The following is a 22,620-nucleotide window of genomic DNA, read 5'->3' as shown; positions in this document are numbered from 1 at the left end:
CACTCTGGAACATAGAGGGGTGGCCTTAGTTTCCTCCACACTTTCGCAAAGGATAGAAGGGGGCAGGTGTGGGAGACCCAGAAGGGCAGGGCAGATGATCAGAAGGCCCCGAGCTCCCGGGGAGGTGAAACACCTCCCGTCGCAATGCAGGTAGCAGCCCAGAAGGCTTTCTGAGGCTGCTCAGAATGCGGGTGGGTACTTTGAGGGCACCTTCGCAGACTGCAGCGCTGGCATCAGGAGGGATGGTGGGTCAGAGGTCGGGGTCGCCCTCGATTATATCCTTCAACCCTCTTCCCGGTAGGCAAGGAAATGCCCAGCAACACGTGCCAAAGTCATGGGGGCGGGCAGTAGCCTGAGGAAGGCCACTTTGCACAACCACGCTGTTCTCAGGCCAGCGTTCCTCCAAGTTGTGCTTCCAGCAGACGCGTCCTCTGCATGGCTTCCTTGGCTGCAAGCCGCTACAGCCCTTCCGAGAGTGAACCAAGCAGCTCCCTGTCACAATGTGACGCATGAACCATTTCTGTGAGCCGTGGGGTGTGAGACTGACTCAGCCTAGGCTGGAAGAAACCCCGCAGGGCCTCTTCCTCGTAGCGCGTGAGAGCGGGCTGTCTGCCCACCACGCTCAGAGCCCCGGAGTTCCTGGGATAGGAGGGCAACCGAGGGATCTGAAGCGACTCTCCACCGTGTTTCCCGCAGGCCCTCCTGGAGACGGCGCTCACCAGAGTGGTTCTGCCGATGCCGATCCTGGTTCTGCCTCCCATCATCATGTCTCTCCTGGAAAAGTAAGTGGGGCACTGCTGGCATTGGGGAAGGAGACCTCCCTATAGGGCTGTGATAGGTAGAGGGTGGAGTAAAGGCCTCCCAGTCTTACGAAGGGGATGGGATGCTCTGGGGTTCATTTTCCATATTCCCAAATGCTTTTTATATTAATGCAGAGGAATTTGTCAGTTCTTGTGAGTTCTGCTTCCCATTTGTAGCACAATCTCATGTGCATTGCAGTGAAAATGAAGAGTATTGCATAGCAGAGCATCTTCTGGCCACATAGGTTGCAATTTCATTCTGTCATCTTGGGTGTTGGCCAGACCCTCCCGTTTTAGGTCATCTGCATATTTGATAAGCAGCTCGTTGATTTCTGTTTATTTATTTATTGGAATTAGAGGCCACCCAAGTCCTGGCAACTCTGGGCAGCTTACAATTAAAATAGAACCACAGAACCAAGGGAGAAAAGAACCACGCACGTCTGGAAAATGTACGATGTAGCAAAAGCAATAGAAGAGAATCTCTATAGCTCAGGGTTGAACTGTGGAGTCCTTGGTGAGCTGGGCGATTGGCTGGCAGACGTTTCGTTACCCAACTAGGTCACATCATCAGTGCTAGAAGGGAGTGGGGTTTGCTCCCTGTTAATATACAGTAGCTTACCCTGCCAGTGTTGGTGGGGGTGTGGTTTCCCACTTGGTGGTTCCTTGATTAGGCTGTCGTTTACCACTTGATGGTTTGCCTGGTGTTAATCCCTGTTTATCTGGGTGTTGGCTGCTGGAGAGGATGTGTTCTGGTCTTTTAGTTTCCTTCTTAGCTTTTTTATTGTCTCTTTTGAATGGTGTATAAATGTGGTTTATCTCTATGTGTCTTTGATGGGTGATTTTGCATTTTTGGATTTAGCTTGGTCTAGGATGCTCACAGTTTCCCAGTTGAAACTATGGTTGAGTCTGTCAATGTATTGTGAGATTAAGGAGTTTTCATCATGTCTTCTGATGATAGTTGGTGTTCATGGATGCGCTCTGCTAGCCTTCTGCCTGTCTGTCCTACATAGTGGTTGTGACAGTCCTTACACTGTATGTTGTAGATGACTCCTGTAGCTTTCAACCACATATTTTCCCTTTATTTCATCTGTATATTATAACCAAAAATTTTAGCCCACTTTCTCATACATTATTTCACTTGTTCTTCTGTTTCAAATTTCAATAAAAATTTATACATTTTAGCTATCGCATGTTCATCATTTGTACACAATTCCGTTTCAAAGTCAGTCTTAGAATATTAATACCATAAATTATTTTGTCTACTTTGAATCTTTCTGATAACTGTAAATAGGAAAATCATTGACAGTTATGTCCTTCTGCCATCAGTTGTTCTCTTGATTTCATTTGTATCCCCCTTGACATAATTCTAGTATCTCACGGTATATTAACCATTTGTGTTCGCCTATTACTTCTCATCTGTAAAATGCTTCTTGTGCTGAGAGCTACAAAGGTGTTTTTGGGCACAACCTGGATTTGTATCTGTTCCAGATTCTCCATATAGCACGTCTAACATAGTGATTTTTAAAATCTACATTAACTTTAGCTTTATCGTGCCACAAATATCCATGCCACCCAAATCTCAAATCATGTGCTTCAAACTCTAAAAGTCTTTTATTTCTCAGCAACACCCACTCTTTCAGCCAAACCAAACAGCAAGCTGCAAAGTACAATTTCTAATCAGGTAAACTCTATCCTCCTCTTTCCTTTCCATCTTGTAACACCTTATATTTAACTTGTGTTTTTTTCCTTTGCCATACAAACTTAGATATATCCTTTTGCCACTGTCTTGACATAATTATTTTGAAATAACATACAATTCATATTTGTCATAGTAATACCCAAGTATTTTACGTTTTTCTCAATCTTAAAACCCGTTTTCTTCATCAGTTCTGTTTGATCCTCAATTTTCATATTTTCTGTTAACATCTTAGTCTTCTGATTGTTAATCTTAAAACCTGTGAGTGTACCAAAGTCTTTTAATTTTCCCATTAATCTATTCCCTTTAGTGGATCCTCCAGAATCAACACTAAGTCACGAGCAAAAGTTCTTTTTTAAACTTTACTCCCACAATTCTCTCATCTTGTCTTACATCTCTATTCAGTATTTCAGTATTTCAAAATAAACAAGAGAGGAGACAGTGATCATCCCTGTCTTGTCCCTTTTTGTATCTCACAAGGTTTTGTTAAATTTCCATTGACAATTATTTGTGCTTTCTGTGAAGTGTAGATCAGTCTTACCCATTTAATAACATTCTCTCAAAAATTCATTATCTTCCAAAAGTTTAAACAGGAAGGCCCAGTTCAAATTGTCAAAGGTTTTCTCCGCATCTAAGAAAATCAATGCAACTTGTTTTTTATTATGTTGCTCCAAGTATTCCAAAACGTCCAACACATTTCTTATATTATCCTTTAACTGTCTTTTAGGTAAAAGTCCATATTGATCCTCATTAATAAATTCTTGCAAAATTATTTTCAACCTCTCATTCATAATTGTTGTGAACAACTTAATTTGTTGTTCAGTCGTTGAGTCGTGCCCGACTCTTCGTGACCACATGAACCATATCGCGCCAGGCCTTCCTGTCCTTCACTGCCTCCCTGAGTTGGCTCACTTTCATGCTCATTGCGTCAGTGATGCTCTCTAACCATCTCATCCTCTGCCGTCCCCTTCTCCTTTTGCCTTCCATCTTTCCCAGCATCAGGGTCTTCTCCAAAGAGATCTCTCTTCGCATTAGGTGACCAAAGTATCTGAGCTTGAGCTTCATTATCAATCCTTCTAATGAGCAGTCAGGGTTGATTTCCTTTAAGATTGACTGGTTTGACCTCCTAGCAGTCCAGGGGACTCTTAAGAGTCTTCTCCAGCACCACAGTTCAAAGGCATCAATTCTTCATTATTCAGTAATGATATTGGCCAATAGTTTCTTGTGAAAGTCAAATCTTGTTCCTCCTTAGGTATTAGTGCTCTATTAGCCTCTTTCCAGCTCTCTGGCATCTTTCCCCTATGTAAAATAGAATTCATTTTGTAAAGGTTGTAAAAACCTCTATGTAATTTGGGTGTAAAGACAGAGACAAAATAGGAGTTGAGTTCCTCTCAGCTCGGTCCTCTGTCAGGACTTCTCCACTTGGAGTAAGCCGCGAGCTCGCTGCCTCCTGTGTCTTCCTCTTGCCGCCTTGAAGAAACCCTTCCTGCTGGATTTTGCCTCGGCTCATTTTCTACCTTCGCCTTCCTGATATCGGTCCCCCCCTGCCTGCGCTGAAGCTGTGCAGTCTTCCATTCCTTCCATTTCCAGTAAGAATCCTTCTTTAGTCTCGGCCAATTCAACTAAATTGGCTTCTTTAGATGCCTCCTAGTTGTCTCCCTCATTGGTAGCATTTGAGACTGTGCTGCCCTTAACTTCTTTTTCAAGGAGCATGATGGTGATCTACATCTAGTTACTATCTCTGAGAAATTTTGGAGAAATGGTGAAGGGCCAGAAGACTGGAGGAAAACAAATGCTGCCCCTACCTTCAAAAAGCGGGGAAAGGAAAATCTAGCAAAGATCCGTCAGTCTGACATCAATGCCTGAGAAGGTCATAAAGAAGTTGGTCTGTGAAGTACCTTGAGAAAAATGAGATGTACAATATTTATTTATTTAATTTAGGCACCGCCCATCTCACTCAAAGATAATTACAGGAAGGCAGCATAGATTTGTTAAGAACAGATCTTAGCAAACTCATCTCAATTCTCTTTGCCCCCGCCCTCTGGAACAGCATCCCCCAGAGATACAGATGGTGACCACTCTTCCGGAGTCCCAGAAGGCCCTTGACCTGGCTTTGGTTCCAGGCCTGGTGGTTGTTATCTATTGGTGGGGCCCCTGTTGTGTGTTGGCACTGTTTGTACTTTTTGTCATTCTAGTTGTTTTAGTCTGGGCTGCCTGTTCTGTGGGTTCTAATTGTTTTACTGTTTTGTGTGTGCGTGTGTGTGTTCTCACAATCTCAGTGACCTGATGGAGAAGATCAAAAATCTGGTTTGCATGTCCTTGCTTGGCACAAAGCCATCCTGCCTTTCCCAATCTTTGTTCATGGTCAACTCTTGTGCCCTTTCAGTAGGAATTCTGCCAAACATGCAAAGGGGTGGCGGGCTGCTGGAGTAGCCTCAGGGCGACCCAACACCACAGAAGCTCTCTGGAGGACTTTCAGCCCCACCTGCCAGGTTGTTATGGGGAAAATAGGAGAAGGAGTGCTGTGTGTGCTGCCTTGCATCCCTGTAGGAAAGGTGGCATATAAATCCTACAAACAAGCAAAAAAATCAGTACCAGACCCGCTTAACAGTGTGAACCCCTTGTAGTTTTTGCATTCCCTCTTGCTATCCTTCTCTTTATAGAGAAAAACAATAACAACATCCTTCCAGTTGTCAGGCATGGATGTAGCTTTCACAGCACATTTAAGCACTATATCCCTATTTTACCATCTTGTTAGTTCTGTCTACATCTGCAGCCTTATCGTTTTCAACCTTCTCACAGCATTATGGCTTCCTGTTCATCCATTTATAGCCTTCATTTCAATTGTGATCTTGGGCATAGCACTATTGTTCTCATACAGATCTATGAAATGCTTCTTCCAGAATTCCATCGCTACAGTTTCATCCCACATCCAGTCATCACTCTTACTTCAAGTTCCCTTCACTTGGTTGGAGGCTTCCTGTGTAGCCTCTTCACCCACTTCCAAAACAATTATTTATTGCAGGTGTGATGGTTCCAGCTGATCAGTAGGAGGCACTCTGCGGCTGGTTTTGCCTTTCTGAGATTCATCGGGCACAGGCAGTCTCCATATACTCCAACACCTTCACCCTCTGTAAAAAGAGGGGGAGGGGGTCTTGGGAACAATAAAGCTGTGTAGTCTGAGAGTGTATAAGGGAAGAGATCCATCATAGTACCTATAATTCTTCAATTTCATCAACATTTTTTTGTATTTTCTCTCTTTTCTCTGTTCTTGCTCTCTTTCATGGGTATTTTTTTTGCTCATCTTCCTCTCATCTTCATTTTTTGATGCAATTATTTTCTTATATGCATTTTCTCCTTATCCACAGCCCTTTTCACTTTATCATTCCATCAGAAACCTTTTCCATACTTCCCATCAGTGTATCTCCACACCTTCTGTGGCCTTCGGTATCATCATCCTTTTTACTTTGTCCAAAGCAGTTTGATCCCAACCATGCCCACTCTGTCCTATGCCAGCTAAGGAGATGTGTGCCATGCACTGACACACACCAAGAATACAGGTACCAGCAGGCTCAGAATCAGAATGCTTGTGATTCCTGATCAGATTGGAGAACGGAAACAAGTCAGGTGCCAAAGGGTTCAACCCTGGGTCTGCTTCTCTTCAATGTTTTCATTAATAATTTGGATGAAGAGCAGAATGCTTATCAGATTAGCAGTTGACACAAACTGGCCTTTAGCTAATAGCCTAAAAGTCAGGAAAAAAATTCAAAATGGTCTTGAGAGATTGGAGAGATGGGTTGCAAATAATAGAACCAAAATTTAACAGTGACAAGTGCAAAGTTCTTCATTAGAAAATAAAATTCAAATACACAAGTATTGTATAGGATAGGAGATGCCTGGCTGGGTTGCAGTACTTTTAGAAAGTATCTTGGAGTAGTAGTTGATTGCAGGCTGCAAATGAGCCGGCAGGGTGATGCAGCTGCAAAGAAGGCAAATGCAGTTTTAGGCTGCAACAACAGAAGCAGAGATTCCAAATCATGGGAAGTAAAGTTCCATTTTATTTTGCTTTGGTTGAACCCCACCTCAAGTACTAGGGCCAGTTCCAGGCACCACCCTATAAGAAAGAGTCAGAGAAATTAGAACGGATTCGGGGGGGACAATGAAGATGATCAGGGACCAGAAACTCAGTTGTTTGGCTGAAGGGGATGTATATATGTAGTTCTAAGAAAAGAAGGCTACGGTGGGGGGTACGATTATGGTAACCCCCTTCAAACACCTGAGAGGAAGTTCCACAGAAGACACGCTGGCCCCCTTGATTCTCTGTTCCCACCTGCCTTTGTTCTTCCACCTCTTTTGCACATCCTCTGTGCCGGCACCCTTGGTGAACTGGTTCTTCTCCGTTGCACTTTTCCCCCCTTCTCCTCTCTCCTCCTGAACTCCGAGGGCGTTCTCAAGTTCTCTAGAGATTTCCTCATTTGCTCCCAGGCATCTTGCCATCCCCTCCCGCTGTTGGGACTCCCTCCTTTCGTCTCGGCTCCCTGGGGAGCATCCAGCCCAGCTAAGCGGCATCTATTTTGAGCTCCCTGCTTGGCGCGGGGGGGGGGCCTTCCACAGATGCTAAATGCCGCCGCTGCTGAGCCAGCCCCGGGGTTGGCTCGGGTTCCCAGGAAAAGAGAGTGGGGCGCTCGCCCCCACCCACTGCCTCGCCCAGCACCACCGCCTTTTGCGTCCTGCAGGCCAGGGATGCACCATATGTCTCTTCTTCCGCGAGTGGGTGCGTGTGGTGGGGGAGGGGGACTTCTCAGGAAGTGGGCGATCCGCACTTGAGACTTTGGTGGGGTCCTGAGGCTGCTGTTTGCGTGAACCCCGGGGGAGCCTGCCAGCAAACCCCAGCTGGGGCATGCGCTCAGATGAAGGGGCCGCAGTAGCAGATGGGAGCAAAAGCAGCGGCTGGGAAGAGACTCCCAATTCCAGGCAGTGCTGGGGGGGTTCAGGTGCAGAGCGGTTCATGGTGGCCCCGAGTTTCAAGCGGCCCTGGAGAGTTTCCTATTGTTTGAACGTTGAGGGGAGGGCACGGGAGAGAGCCAGGCAGCCGGTTCTGGGCCAGGGGCTCAGCAGTTCGGGGGGTGCCCCTTCCCCCCGGAAACGCCTGCCTTTCCTCATTCTGTGACGTCAACAGCAGCTCTGTGGAATATCAACATGGCGCTTCCTCACCCCGTGCTGCACCTGCCAGTTTCTGAGCTCCACTGAACTCCTGTCATCGGTAGCTCAGGGTCCCCCGCCTCCTCCGAGGCACACGCCGGTCTGGAGCACCGAACCTGAGAATGTCCTTGGAGTCCCGAGAGCAACTTCCATATGGAAGGCTTTGCAGGCCCTCCGAAAACGCCGGTGACAGCTGCCACATTATGCAGGACGTGAACCGCTAATCAGCAATGTGCTGAAGGTGTATTCGCAAGATCTGTGACACGCCATGTCTGCAGCACAGATGCCCCGTCTGCACAACCTGTTCTCTCGGTGTCCCTTTAGGGATGGAACCCGGGAGGCTTCTGCTTGCCGATCCCTCCACCCCCCGGCTGCCGGAAGGGCTTCCTGTTGCCCCGAGGCCCTGCCCCCGAGAGGAGGGCACTCTGCAGGGAACCAGCCCCGGGGGCCCTCGCTGAGAAGAGGATAGCTCTGCCTTGCTTGGCAAGGGGCACAGGCCTCCCAGAGGGCAGAGGTGCCAAGAGACTGCCCCCTCTGCTGCAGTGGCTGCTGCTGGGTGCTGGACAGGAGGCTGAGGGAAGGGGTGCCTCCTCCCTTCCAGGGCCTTTCCAAAGCCTTCTGAGTACTCCAGGGAAACTCAAGCCAACACCGCCTGTTCCCCTTTCCACACCGAGTCCCTAATGCGGCCTTTTCCACCAGTTGCAGAGTCTGCAGCGTGTGGGCCAAGTGGCGCTGGCCACACCCGGCAGTCAGAAGGCTGGCCTTGATCCTGGAAGGCCTCACGCCCAGGCCTGCTGCTGGCCCCGGGAGTGGAGGACTTCTCGCCTCCCCACGGTGCAACCAGCTGGCCGGCCCTGCCGGCCCCCTGCTTTACAGAGAGCAGCCAAGGCGGGCCGTTTCCCACAGGCACCAGACCCAGGAATTGAGGCTTCTGGGGTTAATGATTTGTACTCTGTAGTTTCTGGCATTTGCTGGTAGCTCGAGAGGCATAAGCCCAGGAGCTCTCGTGCTGCGAGGAAGAGGCAGCCTTGTTCCCGGAGCAGACTGTCCGCGGAAGATTGATCTCCCTAGGATGTCTGCAGCCCGGGCCCCTGCCGGAGCTTCTGGCCCTAAAATAGCGCTTGTCTTTTAAAATGAAACACGCTCACCCTGAAGTGAGTTTGTTTTCTGCACCAATTGGACACTTGTGGACTGCTTAAAGGTAGCTCCTGGAGAGAATATTTGGAATTGCGCCTCCCAAGAGAAGTTTAGCCTCCCTCAAATGGCCACCCCTGCTTCTGGGCCCGCCCAGAGATGCCAGTGTGCCTGACCGAGGGGCCCAGTTTGATTTTCCGCATAATTCTTATTTCGCTCTGGCGGAGCTCCCAACATCACTGCAATTATTGACATCCAGTAACACCGTTCTAACCCCTGTCATGTGCTTTGGGCTGCGGTGAAAACAGCCATGGCCCCATCACTCTGGGAAAGGGAGCATCAAGTCTTAAGAGTCAGGTCCAGCCTTTTGCCCTGAACCTTCCCACTGCCACGCGTGGCAAATTCTGGGAAGGAAGCTGCCGTTTCGTTCTCCTTGGCCCCTCTAAAGGTGCTCCTGCCTCTTGGCAGAGGGACCAGCGAGGCCGCTCTCAGCGCGGTCTGCCTCCCTACATGTCCCCGCGCTCGCACAGCGGTTTGATTGTGCCAGATAAATTCCTGCTTGGCGTGCTGCTGCCTTGCAGCCACCAAGCCCAACAGCCGATAAAAGTTGACCAGCTCCTAGCAGGGAAAGCAAGGGAAGTTGGGGGGCAGAAGTCCGGAGGGGAGGCGCTGCTGGCCCGGCTCCATGCGCAAGATCAGGGCGGTGCCGCAGGCAGCGGTCCTGGCTTACTGTGATTTCGAGAGCAGAGCTCTAAAGGCCAGGGGTGAGCCTCCCGCTCGGCTAATTGTGAGTCATTTAGCCTGAACTTTGCAAGTGCTGAGATCTGAGTCCCAATTAAGACATTGCACTTCATGTGATAATTAAGGCTTTTTCTTTAAATCAGGCCATAACTCCTCTTAATTAGGAGACTGCAGCCATTGTAATTTGAACTGGTCTGAGTTTAAAACACCCATGGTGGAAGTCACACCTGGGAGCCTCACCAGCCAACGCTCTAAATTGGTTCTGCTCCCCGTAGAAATGAGGAGGAGCCCAGCAGGGCTATAATTAGGAGGTCGAAATCCCAAAAGGAAACAGAGGGTGGCCCGGGGAAGAGAGGCAGTGGTCCACCCAGCCCGGAGGGGCAAGGCTTAGTCAACTCTGGCTCCGATGGGCTGCCGCGTTCTTGTGGCGAAGGTGCTGGGTGCGGTTCAAAGGCACACCCGACATCTTCGCCAGATAGGGGAGCAGAGGGGATGTGCTCCTTGCGAGCCTCAAGGCCTAGTTGCACAAGGGGGGGATGCGCATTGGCGGGAGGCGACCACCTGTGTTCCTCTGCCCCACCTCCGTGGCTCCGGTCAGTCCGGCCCCTTACGCACTGCTGCCTCCTGTTTTGCTCGTTTTCCTCTTCGCAGAGGGCAGTGCTTCAGTGCATTGCCCAACTGGGGATATGATGAACCTGTTGCAAAAGATCTCAGGGATGAGGAGCTAAGGTGCAAGGCAGGTAAACAAGATGTTTGCCCGGGAAGGGAGGGGCCTGGGAGGGACAGGAGAACTGCAGGAGAACCCGAAAGACAGTCTTCCCCACCGGCCAGCGCCTTGTGTCCTCAGGGGGCAGCGGATTATGCTCACCGTGGCCCTCGCACTCTAGGACCAGAGAGGGCAATTGTCAAAGGTCCTCCAGAGCCACGACAGAGGGTCGCCGAGTGCCTTTGCTGCCTTGAACTGGAGCTCAAAGTGGCAGCCATTGCCACATCTTTGGTAATGATTCCCTTGTGAAGCTCTGCTGGGTGCAAAGAAACTCCTCTTTTATCTGTCCTGAATCTCATTCAGCTTCCTGGGGTGCCCCTGTTGGGTTCTTGAGGACGAGAGAAACAGGCAGGCGTGGACATGGAGATCAGGGCGCTCCAGGCGAGGGTGGGTGACTAAGGGCAAGACGAAAGGCCGGGAAAGGTGGTTTACCTTCTGCCCATCCTAGATTTGTGCTGAGCCTTCTGACTCTCCTCCACCACAGACCCCCTTTGAGGGCCAGTCGCTGGATCCTCTTTCCAAAGAGGGTGGCTAGGGGTGCGAGCGGGCAGCGAAGGGTCTGTCTGATGATGACTTCCATCTCTCTCTTGCAGAACGGCTTTTCTGCGGTCCCGACCTCGGATGCTTCTTCCCGTCCAAAGCCTTGTGTGCCTTGCGGCCTTCGGCCTCGCCCTTCCCTTGGCCATCAGCCTCTTCCCGCAGATGTCTGAGGTCAGTGACACAGCCGGGCCCATTTCCCCTGGGACGGCAAGGGGGGAACTGCCAGAGAGCGCCAGAGTAGGCGACTTGTGGAAGGGGAGCAGGGGCACGCTGAGCGCCCTCTCCGTCAAAGAAGAGGCACGCTCTGGATGGAGCCCAGCCTGCTCCAGAGCCCAAGTTTAGAGCGTCCGATGGGCTCATGGCACCTGCTGCTCCCGCTGCCGCTCCTGAGAGCACAACAGGCCTACTTCCTCCAACGGATGTGACCCCCCCATCATCCTGGGCCCTTCAAGGAGTGCCGGAGTCACATCGCTGCTGGCTCAGACAGAGATGCTGCTTGCAGTCTTTGGGGGTGGGGGGAACAGAGAGAGGATGGCGCTCCAAAAGGCCTTCTTTCTGCTGCCTCCCCCCACCCCACGGCATCCCATCCCCCATTTCAAGGCCAAGCTAAGACTCCCTGGGTTCTTAGGCATTTGGAATATTTTGCTGCTGTTGTTCCAACGCGGCGGGCGTAGCATGTACTTGAAGGTGGTTCTCTGTTCTGACATACATCCATTTAACTTTATGGGGTGCTAGATTTTATTGCAAAATAACTGCATTTTCATACAAACCCATTGTATGAAGGGTTTAACAAATATAATTAGTAAATAAATTAAATAATGGGAGGGCAGTGGCGCTGCCTCCAGACTCAAGAAATAAATGAAATGCGGTTTTAATCAGTTTACTCAATCAGCGGGTTTGCATGTGAAACGCCCTGGTGTTCGGCAACAGTTTGAAGGGGAAAGACTCTTCCTCCTTTGTTTTGCAGCGCCTGAGAAAGTGCCGCCCCCTCCCCTCCCCTTCGGTTGGCTCCGCAGTGGCCACCTGGAGTTTCTAGAAGTACTTTCATGAAAAGCGCCATTGGAGTGGGGGGGGATTTACTGCCCCATTTTAATTAGAGCACCACTTTAATTGATCAAAGGAGTTTAAAGGGTTACACAGATAATCTGAGGGAAGCACTTTGAACAGGCAAGAACTACTTTCTAAATGCAGAGAATGAGCCTTGGCTCTGCGCTTGCAGGAGATCGAGCAGGAGGGGGAGTTAAACCACCCGGCCTCTTGTAAGTTCCCCAAAGGGGCAGGGACAAGAAGTAGCCCCCACCCTGGAGGCTGGGATTCTGGCGCCCTGAGAGGAAGCCAGTGCTGGAGTGGTGTGGCACTTCTGGGAAAGAAATGGGGGGCTTAGTTTGGGTCCTTCAGCATGAATGGAGGAAGCAGCATGGCTACTCCAGCCCCTCTCAATGCAGCCTGCCAGGGAAGCCCACTTGCGGGGGCCTTGAGCCCCTTTCCTCAGACCTCCAAGACAAGGGCCCTCTCGGGCAGGGGATGGAGGATCTTCTTGGTCAGAGCCCTGCCTGCCACCCAGCAGCAGCATCGTGCCAGTTGGTCGCTAGCCCAGGCGTCAGGGGGAGAGGCAGGTAGGAGGGGGAGCTTGGCCCAGGCAGGGAAAGGAGCCACGCTGGGCAGGCAGGGGGATGGTGCATCGGGGGCTGCTCGCCAAGCGTTGGATCCGTCAGCAACTCCGGGTGCCTGGCAGAAGGGCGGAGGAGGGCCAGAACAGGCCCAGAGCATGTGGCGGGAAAGGGGGGGCATGTGGCTAGAGGGGCCCCTCACCGTTGGCTCCCAACTCTCATTTCCCCAGAATGTCCTGGACAGGCCCCAATGCTGGAGAAGTCGAAAGGGGGCCCTTGTTGTGGCCTTTGGAAAGAGGCCCCTTTTCCCTCCGGCTCCTCCTTTGCCAAGGACCCTCTGGACGTACCTGCGACAGGTGCCCCCTGACCCCGGCCTCGAGCCTTTCCTTCCGCCTCACTCCAGAGAGCTCTCTCTCCTTGGCGGTTTTGTGCAGATTGGGGGATTGATTGATCAATTGATTGGTTTAAATGTATTGGCCGCCCAACTCCAATGGATTCTGACTGACTTGAACTTCAGATTCCAAGAGGCTTGGAGGGAACTGGAAGGAATGGAAATGTGGGCCCCCTGAAGGAGGCTGGGGCCACTCTGAGTCCAGTGCTGGGTTTCTCATGGGGGCCCACCAGATGCCTGCGAGGGGCTGCCAAGCAGGGACAGAAGCCATTGGGACGTGGGGGTGGGCAGCTCCTGGCCCCCCTACTCCTGATAGACCCATCCCCCGTGAATTTGCCTGGTCCCTTGGGAGCAGCCAAGCCAGGGTCCCCCGGTCAGGGATGCCCTGTGTGACGCTTCCTTCTGCCTGTGTTCAGTCCCCTGCCAAGGAGGTGGGTGGCTGGGCCCTGGGCCCCCGCTTGGAGAGGAAGGAAACTCCTCCTCCTCCTCCACTTTCTCCGCCCTGGGCATCTTCCCGTCCCCCTCAGTCGTCCAAACATTTTAGCCTTTCCTTGTACGGCAGCTGCTGGGTGGTTCTACTTGCCTTCCTCTGCACTTTTCCAGCCCTGTTTATATCCTTTTCCAAGCGCGGCAACCTGGCCCGCTCCCCGCGCTCTGGACGTGGACACAGCAGTAACCCCCATCACTTGCCATGCTGGGCTTCCTAGTTTTGACCCTGTCCCAATTCCCTTGTGCGGAATGGGCCTTTCCACAGCTGCTGAGAGTGCCCCGAGCCCCTTTTCCTGGCTAGCTGCGGGCAGGCCGGTCCTCATCCTCCACGCACGTGTGAAGGCAGGGGCTGTGCCCCCACGGGCTCCCTTTGAAACCCCTACAGAGGCCTGTCTGCAGCCCGGAGCAAGGCTGGGAGCACCCCCCTCCCTCCCTCCCTCCCTCCCTCCGCAGCTGGACGGGCCGCAAGCCGCCGTGCGGACGGGCTGGCTCCCAGCTGAACGTCGGCTCCACACGCGGGCATCTCTCCGGCTCTCCAGGCAGGGGAAGAAGCTCTCCTTCGCCAGCCTGCCTGAGCCTCCCTCTCGCTGGCAGGCGCCATTAGAGAAGCAAAAGGTTAATGAGCCGACGCGCCGTGGTGTTGCGGCAGCAGCACGATGACAGTGAAGCAGCAATTACTAATTAGATGCAATTTAACGGGGGGGGAGTGACATCTCCTCTTCACCAACTGTCAATAATTAGCAGATCTGGTGAGGCTGAAATGTGTCCACAGTTAAAAGGCGGCTTTTGCGTGGGAAACGGAGGAGGCGTTTGATGGGAGGGGCTGCAGGGAGGTCAGTGCGGGGCCCGCGAGGGACTGGCCGTGTCGGCTGGGACTGAGCTAGGCCGGACTCAGGCCAGGTGGGGAGGGGCTGCCCAGTCCCGCGAGGAGCAGCGTAGGGGCTTCTTCCAGGCAGCGTGAAGGCTGGAGCCGGGGCAACGTCTGGGGAAAGAATTCAGCAATTCCCACGGCAGGAACTGAGTGGTGCAAGAACAAAGGATTGATGCTCATACAACACGCCTAACCAAGTCAGTCAGCAGTGGCACAACATGCTCATCTGGCTGCCTGTTGGTTGCGCGAAGCCCTTGATGAGTGTGGCCGGGGCACCCTGCAGAACGTCAGCACAGCCCAAGGGAGCGGCCCCAGAGACCTTTGGCGGGTTAGGGTCCCCAGACTTGGAACCAGTGTGCGTGTCGCAGGAGCTCCTTCCAGGCTTCATCCCAGGCCCGGAGAGCTGGAGCTCCTGGGTACGAGACGGGCCCTTCCACCAGGCGCCCTGCCGGAGCCACTCAGCCAGGGGTCACTCCTCCTGGCCCAGGAAGCAGGGTCAAGCGGCTGGCGCTGCTTGCCTGGGGGTCTCCTGGCTCGCCCTGTGTGCCCGGCTCCCGTCGCGTCCTCTTTTGCCCACAAGCTGCTGAGAGACCCTCTCAAAACCAACGGCCTGTAGAGGCTTGAAGGCTGCTTGGAGAGGGCTGGTTTTGAGGGGAGAGAGACTCAGAGAGCCCGTCGAGTTGGCCCCGCACAGCTGCTCTGCGATTCCCCGGGGTGTTGCTCAGAGTCGCTGTTCCTCAGCCCATGTACAGAGGGCTCTCTCCAAGGTTGCCTTTGGGGCTGAACCAGGCACGGTTGCTCCCCATGACAGGGAGGGCCACTGACCTGTCCCCTGCCAGCTCTGGAGTGGCAAAGGGAAGGCGGTGAGGAGTGTATCCTGCCCATCCCATCTGCCCCACCCTCCGGATGCGCCTGGCCTCTTCAGTTTGCCAGCCATTTTCGCTTCTCAGGTCCTCTTCTTCTCTTTCTTCTCAAACTGGCATATTCCAGCCTGGGCCCTTTGGGTTGCTGGACTCCGGGTCTCCTCATCCCTTGCCAGCAGGACAATGGAATTTGAAGTCCAGGACATCCAGAGGGCCTCGGGTTGCAGAAGGCTGGCGTACCCTGTGGGCCGGCTTTCTGATTTGCGTGGGATCCTCTTGCAACCAGCATGAGGGGCTTGTCAAGATGGGGCACCAGGATGGATTGTTGATCCTGTTTGCTAAAAAGGTGAATTCTCCCTCAAACTGGGCATTGTCCTGGGGACTTGATGGACACGTGGCATTGTTGTGCTCGTGGCAGCAATACAGCAGCAGATGGCCATTTGCCTCCTTCTGGGAAGCTTGTTTGACATCCCCATCCCTGTACCCCTGGGGTCTCCTGGTGCCCTCCCACTTGATCAGGAACCAGATCCAGCTTGGCTCAATTTTTAGAGAATCACCACCGTTGGCTGTATGAGGGAGGGAGGGGAGGGGAGGGGAGGGTACGGGAAAGGTAGGAAGGGAAAGGAAGCTGTAAACAGTAACGGAGGGTGGCCAATCCTTCTTTTTAAAGAAGATGCTTGGCCACTTTCTGCCTGACAAAGGGCCCCTTCTGAGCCCAGGTGCGCCTGCCAGAAAGTGCTGAACAGGCTTAACCCAGTGACACGAGGAGTACAAAGTCTGGTCTTTCCCTCCTGTAAGCCGCCTTCTTGTGCCTGCTGGGCTGCTGTCAACCCGCCACTCTGTCACTGAGGCGAGAGGCCACGTAGGCGGGTCCAGCATGGGTGCACCCTGCCTCCCCCTGGCCCATGCCTGTGCTGGGGCTGGGGTCCTCTGGAATGGGCTTCCCTGGTGGAAGCGGGGCAGCAAGGGCCCCCTGACAGTGGGGAAGGGGCCGGCTCGTCCCTTGCAGTGTTCCCCTCTGCCTTGTGGTGCAGCTGGACATGGAGATCCGGGTGGAGCTTTCTGGTGCTGCCCTCTGGGTGGATTTTGCTGGGAAGAGGGAGAGCGGGCTCTGCATTCGTTTCTCCCTCTGGCTCTTCTGAGAACTCTGCTGGGCTGAACCCGCAAAGAAGTGTCTAAAAGGCATTTGCCCTGAGGCCAGAAAGAGCTTTGAGATGGGACTCTGGCCAGCGGGCAGGAGAGACCCTCTGGCATCCCACGTTCAAGAACAGAGCCCTTGTGGATACAAGCATTGGCAGCACAAAGCTTTTGCCCCTTGACTCTCAGTTTGATGTCAGAATTAATTTGTATTGGTTACGTTTCAGTCCCTCCAGGGGTTCCAGGCAGCCTAGGTGTTTCTCCCTCCACCCCTGTGAGGTAGGCTAGGCTGAGAGATAGACCGGATCTCGTGTGTTCTTGCCCACCCACCTGCTGCTTCCCCAGATCGTGTTGACATTTGGGGGCAGGGGTTGCAGGGAGAGCTGGACCCTGCTGAGGGGCTGTGTTGCTTCCTTCAGAGAATGAGCTCCAAGCGCCTGACGAGAGGCCGTCCTTTCGCTCTTGGATCTGAGGACCGTGTTGCCTGCTCCAGCCCCCTGCCCCCAAGCTCCTGCTTCCCCTCATTTCAGGCAGCAGAAAATAGTTTGCTTCTCTTGATCCTCTGACTGACCGGGACCTCACGGGTCTAAGCAGCAGGCTGTCAGCAGAAGTGAAACGAGGAAGCGGCTGCAAGAAGGATAAAGGAGGAGGCACAGGCGTTCACAGAAGACAGGAAAGTGAAGGATCTGGTTCTTCCTCCAGAAGCACCTTTTGGCCTCCCCAAACCCAAATGTTGTTGGAAATGGATCCCAAGGTCTGTAGCGTCTGCCCTGCGCTCTGCTGGGGATTGTTAAGGGGGCTTAGACACATTCCTGGATGATCTCAAGAGATGCCCCAGGCCATTTGGAGGGCACTGCTCACTCTGTCCAAGATGGTTTTGTGCAAATCCATGGATCCATATTGCAAGATCTTGACTACTGTCTCCCTGCTGAGTGCGGCAAGGAAGACCAGCCACACCTGACTAAAAATGGACCAAGATGCTTCTTCCAGGGGAACTTCAGGGTACTGAAAGGCATTTTCATACTAGAGGATCTGGAACAGAAATTAACAAAACTTCTGGATCAACTGGTGAGCAAAAGTCTCGTGAATTTTGCATGATTTATCCAAAATGTTGATGTCTGGCCTAAAAAGATGGGGACACAGAACAGAGAGAAAGAAAGGGGATGAGCATGGTGGTAAGGTGACCAGAAATATTGTAAAAAGAACCCACAAAGAAGTCACACGTTTCATCAGATTGAAGGACATGCAGTTCCACATTTTATGCTACATCCTGAAATTTAAAATAATGCTTCCTGCAGCTAATGTTCTGGCCTTACAAGCTGGTGGGAGGGCATTCCAAGATAGCAGCTCTCCCAAATTTCATCCATATGTGGGTCCCAGGAAGAAGAAACTCCATGTAGGACATCCAGTTGGCCTAGGTTCCCTTCCTTTTTACACCCATGGACATGCATGGTCTATAGACACGCAGATGCAGTGCTTCTCTGCTATAGCCCCTTGCAGGATTTGCAGACTTGCATTCTCTTGGGTCACTTGTTCACCCATTATCAGTGCTGATTTTCTGAGAACCATCAGGAAAAAACTCAAAGGCTGAGTCTAGAGCTGCCGTGCGTCAGCCTAGATTCCTTTGCCAGGGAGGGCCCAGGTTTCAAGGAAAAGAAGCAGTAGCTTTTATTAAGTAAATAAACATTACTATTTAACCAAATCTTCTTCATTTGCTCTGTTGACTCTTAAGCCTTGTTCTTGGTACTCAGAAAGGCTGAGCCTTGTTTCTGCAGAATCTGAAGACCTGGCATCTGTGAGAAATGGTCACCTGGCCTCTGCTGAACAGAGGTGTGTTCTCTGCTCAAACAACTCTTCTCTTAGGAAGAGCGTCCTCACACATTCACCACCTCTTGGCTTTGCTCCTGCTCTCTGGGACAACAAAGAACATTTTTCTCCCTCTCCAGGATGACACCGAAGAGACCTTGCTGTCATGTTTCCCCTGAACTTCTCCAAGCTGTGCTTTCCCAGCTCTTTCAACTGTTCTTTGTGCAATTTGGTTTCCACCCACCTCGCTGTCCTTATGACCCTTCCCTGGAAGTGTTTCAATTGTCAGCGTCTTAAAAACGCGGGGAGCATAACTGGGCCCAGTGCTGCAGATGTGGTCAGGCCCACCCAAATCCCCCTGCCCTCTCCACCAAGCCATCTAGCTGGGGTTCCCGAGGGCTTTGTTGTGCAAACAGAGCATTCTTCCCCCCATCAGGGAGGCTCTGCGAGGATCAGGACAAACAGTTCAAAGGCTCCTTTTCACACCTCACACCTGCAGGCTGCCAACTCAAAGGAAAAGGCTCCGAGATTTCTGTTGCAAAGAGAAAGTGGAGACTCTGAAAGCTGTTCAGGAATATCACTCATCCCTTTAGCATTCCCTGCTTTAAAATGTCAAACACAAAGAGATGATCAAAGCCAAGGCCGGAAGAAGCAAGGCCCCGCTGTCCGCCCTGGAGCAGGTAATTGCCCTTTCAACATCTCCCAGCAAGCATCTCTCCCACCGGCCTTCTTTGCCATGGAGACTAAAAGGCCAGGTGTGGGAGGAGGAGCAGATCAAGACCTTCGGAGGCCAAAGGTTCTTCAGGAAAAAGCAGGCTAGAAACCTGGGCCTTCGGCAACTCTTTCTCCAGGTTGGGTGGGGTGGAATGAGGGTTGTCTCCAAGCCCGACAAACACTTGGAGATCTTCATTGCTTGAAAACAAAGAGAGGACCAGGTGTGGGCCTCTTTCTGTGGCTTTAAAAGAAAGGTTGAACCATCCAAGATTGGAAGAGCTCTCTTGAACATATGAATACAGCTTCTACATGGGCTGACCCCTCAGTCCAGCAGCAGGCCATCTCTGGCCATCAGGTGCTTGGAGAAGACCATTACCTTCCTCGCCAGCATGAAGGGTGGATCTGGCTATGATTAGACAGTGGACTAGGTGCAGGAGCTGAATGCTGGACTCGGCTGGCTTTGGATCCAACCTGAATTCTTGTGCTCCTGAAACATTCTACCTCTGGCTGCTTTATTCTCAGTTGGGGCAGTCTTGCTTCAGCTCAATAACGAGACGAGAGTGACCCCTTCCCCTCTGGTAACTGGGGGGCTGCTGTGGAGCTACCCAGTGTGGCCCTAAATGAAAGCTGAGTCTGATCGCTGTTCTGTGCCATGCTAAGAGAAACCAAGGGACCCGAATCAAGAGAACCATATCACTCACTTGGGACATAGCAAGGGCCAGGATGTTTAGGAACGCAGGTTTTCATTGAGGTGGGTGTGTTCACACACCTCCCCCAATGCTCAGAATTGGCACCTATGGAAGTACCTTGTCCTTTCCAAGTATAAAGTGTGAAGTGACCCTTGAGTGGTTTACATTGGCTTGAATGGGCAGTAAAACAGTGGAATTGTGTCATATTTCACACGTGGCTAAGAGTCTGAGTACTACCTGGTGAACTCACTGGGTCTGGAGAGCAGCTCAGCCTGTCAGGAGAACAACGTGATATGCATACCTGAACACCTGCACGGTGGCATTGCCAGGATCTTTCTTGGCTAGCAGAGAGGGTTCAGCAGTTGGGCCTGGGGTGCCTAAAGTAGACACTGGTTGGTGATACCTTCCAGTAACTGCTTTTTTACAACAGAAATGCTTTCAAGCATAGCCCATAAAATGCCTTTGCAGGGGAGAGACGATGCAGTCGATGGTCCTCTGGAACTTTGCCTGTTATTTGTTTATTATTCAGATATTATCCTGTCTTGCCTCAGTTTTCCCCATAAGAACAGCCTTGAGAGGTAGGCTGCGCGAGTATGGTGGGAGAGTCTAAGCGAAAGTCCTAGCCAATCTCTGCTTAAGGATCAAAGGATCAGCAAGCCAAGTCAATACAGAATCGAGGCACATCAAACAGAGGTTCCATTAGTGGAACTCAGGAAGAGCTTTGGGGTCCTCACAGGAACAACAGGCTCTAATAGCCTTCAGAGAAAGAAAGACAAATACAGCAGAGGCGTAGGAGAACTGGTCTCTGAAGAGCCTGACCCTACAGCTGTGCTCAAGAAGAAGACAAAGAGAAGAGCATGGTGCCTGTGACTCCTTCAAGAAACAGAAACAAATTGCAGATGTGACCTACTGGCTTGTGATGTGTGCTGTCTACCAGGAGCATGGATCAGGGATGTGGCATAAGAACTTCCAATATTTATCAGGTCCGCACACAGTTATCCCATCCTGACAATCTGTGTAGGAACAAAGAGTATCGCCGAGAGCAGCAACTAAGTATTGTCATGGATTTTGAAGAACCCAGGAGTTCAAATAGCATTTGTATCCTTCCTTCCAGTCCACAGAACAGAAGGAGAAAGGAGATCATTGCAGGTGAATGAGTGGCTTTGGAAATGGTGGCATTAATGGGAAAGATTAGGTTTCTGAGATCACGGTCTGAGTCAGGAGGAGTTGCAGTGTGTGTTAGAAGTATCCTCCTGCGCAGAGGTCCACATGGCCATACTGTGAAGAACATCTGGATTAAAATAGAGAAATGCCTCAAAGTAGGAGAAAGTGTGGATGATGCTTTTCAGAGCAAAGTGCAGATCTTCCAGAGCATATGAAGTTGTGACTGGAAAGTTCAGTCCCTGCGACAACTGGTGCCAAGAATGCCCTCCTGAAGGACAAAGCTGTTGGGGTCACTGGCGACCTCTCCAGGGAGTGGAGGGTTGCCACCAAGGCTGAAAGGAAGCCACTGATGGAATACTAATCAGTAGGAAGGACTTAGTCCATGAGGAAAGTGATTATGTAAAGCTGGGGTGTTCAGTTTTAAAGGCTACTAAAGCAGAGTGCAGTTGAACATGTACTTTGAAAGCACATTTTAATAAATAGGGTGCCACGATTGGTAGGATTTCATGGCCGGAGAAGCTAGTGGGAAAAAGTAGTCCAAGATAAACGGGAGTTTCTAGAAAAGGAGATACCACAAATATAATTCCAAACAATTCCAATGAGGAGAAAAAGACAGCAGAAGAAGCCAGTGCGGCCAGACAGAAACTTCCTGCATCCGTTGTTCCTCCGTTCTGCACTGGACAGACGGCACCCAGAACGTTGCACCAGTTCCGGTCTCCGTGTTTTAGGGAACAGCGCTGGCCGACTGGGGTGGGTCCAGAGAAGAGCAGTCAAGGCGATCAGGGCCTGGAAGGAATACCCGGGCACAGCTGGAGGCATTGGAGCGTTTGGCCCGGGAAAAAGAAGGCTGTAGGGAGGCCCGATGGCTGTCTCCAAGCACCTGCAGAGCTGCCGTGCTGTAGACGGGGCAGGATTGTTCCAGGAGGCCAGACAAGAAACAAACCGTTTAAATTACAAGGAAGAAAATTTTGGTTAGACCGTCAGAACAAAAAAGAACAGTAAGAGGCACCAAGCAGTGGGTGGGGAGTTGAAACGCCGGCTGTAGTAGAGGTCTTTTGCTTGGGTGGGAGGCTGGACCAGATGTTCTTCCAGAACTACTAACAGAAAAACGCTCCCAGCCATCCGAGAAAGGCCGAGCCGCCCCACTCCCGCTGCGGCTGTCTTCTCCAGCCTGAGCCTTTCTGTTCCACCAGACAACTGCAGAGGGCAGAAGGAAGGGCGAGGTTGAAACCTCAGGCTGGTAAGAAATACGGCTGGGGAATTCCCTGTTTGCTTTCAGTGAGTTTAAATCTCCAGGGTACTGAAGGAATTTGTGGCTGACTTGCAGGAACCCCGCAAAGCGCCCGACAACTGCAGAAAGGCGAACGTCCCCCTCTTTAAAAGGAGGATTCAGGGGACAACTGCGGGCCAGTCAGTCAGACATCGAGACCTGGAAAGGTTGCTAAGCAGGTCGTAATGCAGTTACTCTGTAAATTCCCTTAAAAATAATGTGGTGGTTACCAGAAATCAGTGTGGACTTGACAAGAACCAGGCCTTTCACCCCCTTGCATTAAATATACATTTACAGGGTGCTTAAAAGTTTGTGAACCTTTCTGAATTTTCAATATTTCTGCATGAATATGACCTAAAACGTGATCTGGCACCCTCCTCCCCACGGGGAGGCTGGGCTGGGCTGGGCGGGCAGGTCCCTCCTGGCCGCGCCCACCGAGGGGCTTGGAGCCCCCCTCCAGCGGCTGGCAGGCAGATCTCCCCCGCCAGCGTCAGCCAGGCGGCTCGTCCCACCCTTCCCTGGCGGGAGCGCTCTGCTTCCCCCTTCCAGTGTTCTGCTTTGGGTTTAAATAAGAAAAGAAATGGTGAAGTTGCTAATAATGGCTCTAAGAGAAAATATGCTACATCTGTTATGGATAGCAGTACAAAATTAGCTACTCACACCTCTGACACCCAAGATGTCTTCACTTAAAATACCCGTCGGCTTCCTTTACATAACTTGCTGATTATATTTAAAAG

At 51.7% G+C, this 22,620-nt stretch overlaps 1 protein-coding gene across 1 annotated transcript in view; it reads left to right on the top strand.

Moving 5' to 3' along the window:
• The window catches only part of SFXN5 (sideroflexin 5), an 83,165-nt gene that overhangs the window by 52,124 nt on the left and 8,421 nt on the right, over positions 1-22,620 (top strand). Inside the window, exons 12-13 of the mRNA XM_088128783.1 lie at positions 697-782; positions 10,933-11,050. Of these exons, the coding sequence (XP_087984909.1) occupies positions 697-782; positions 10,933-11,050 (204 nt within the window). The remainder of the gene's footprint in view (positions 1-696; positions 783-10,932; positions 11,051-22,620) is intronic.

This window comes from Python bivittatus, unplaced genomic scaffold (assembly GCF_059951505.1).
Source record: "Python bivittatus isolate LINGU-HERP-01145 unplaced genomic scaffold, Pbiv_v1 ctg000740_np1212, whole genome shotgun sequence".
NCBI lineage: Eukaryota > Metazoa > Chordata > Lepidosauria > Squamata > Pythonidae > Python > Python bivittatus.
The sequence above is the reverse complement of the archived record's forward strand: the minus strand, read 5'-3'. Positions and strand labels throughout refer to the sequence as shown.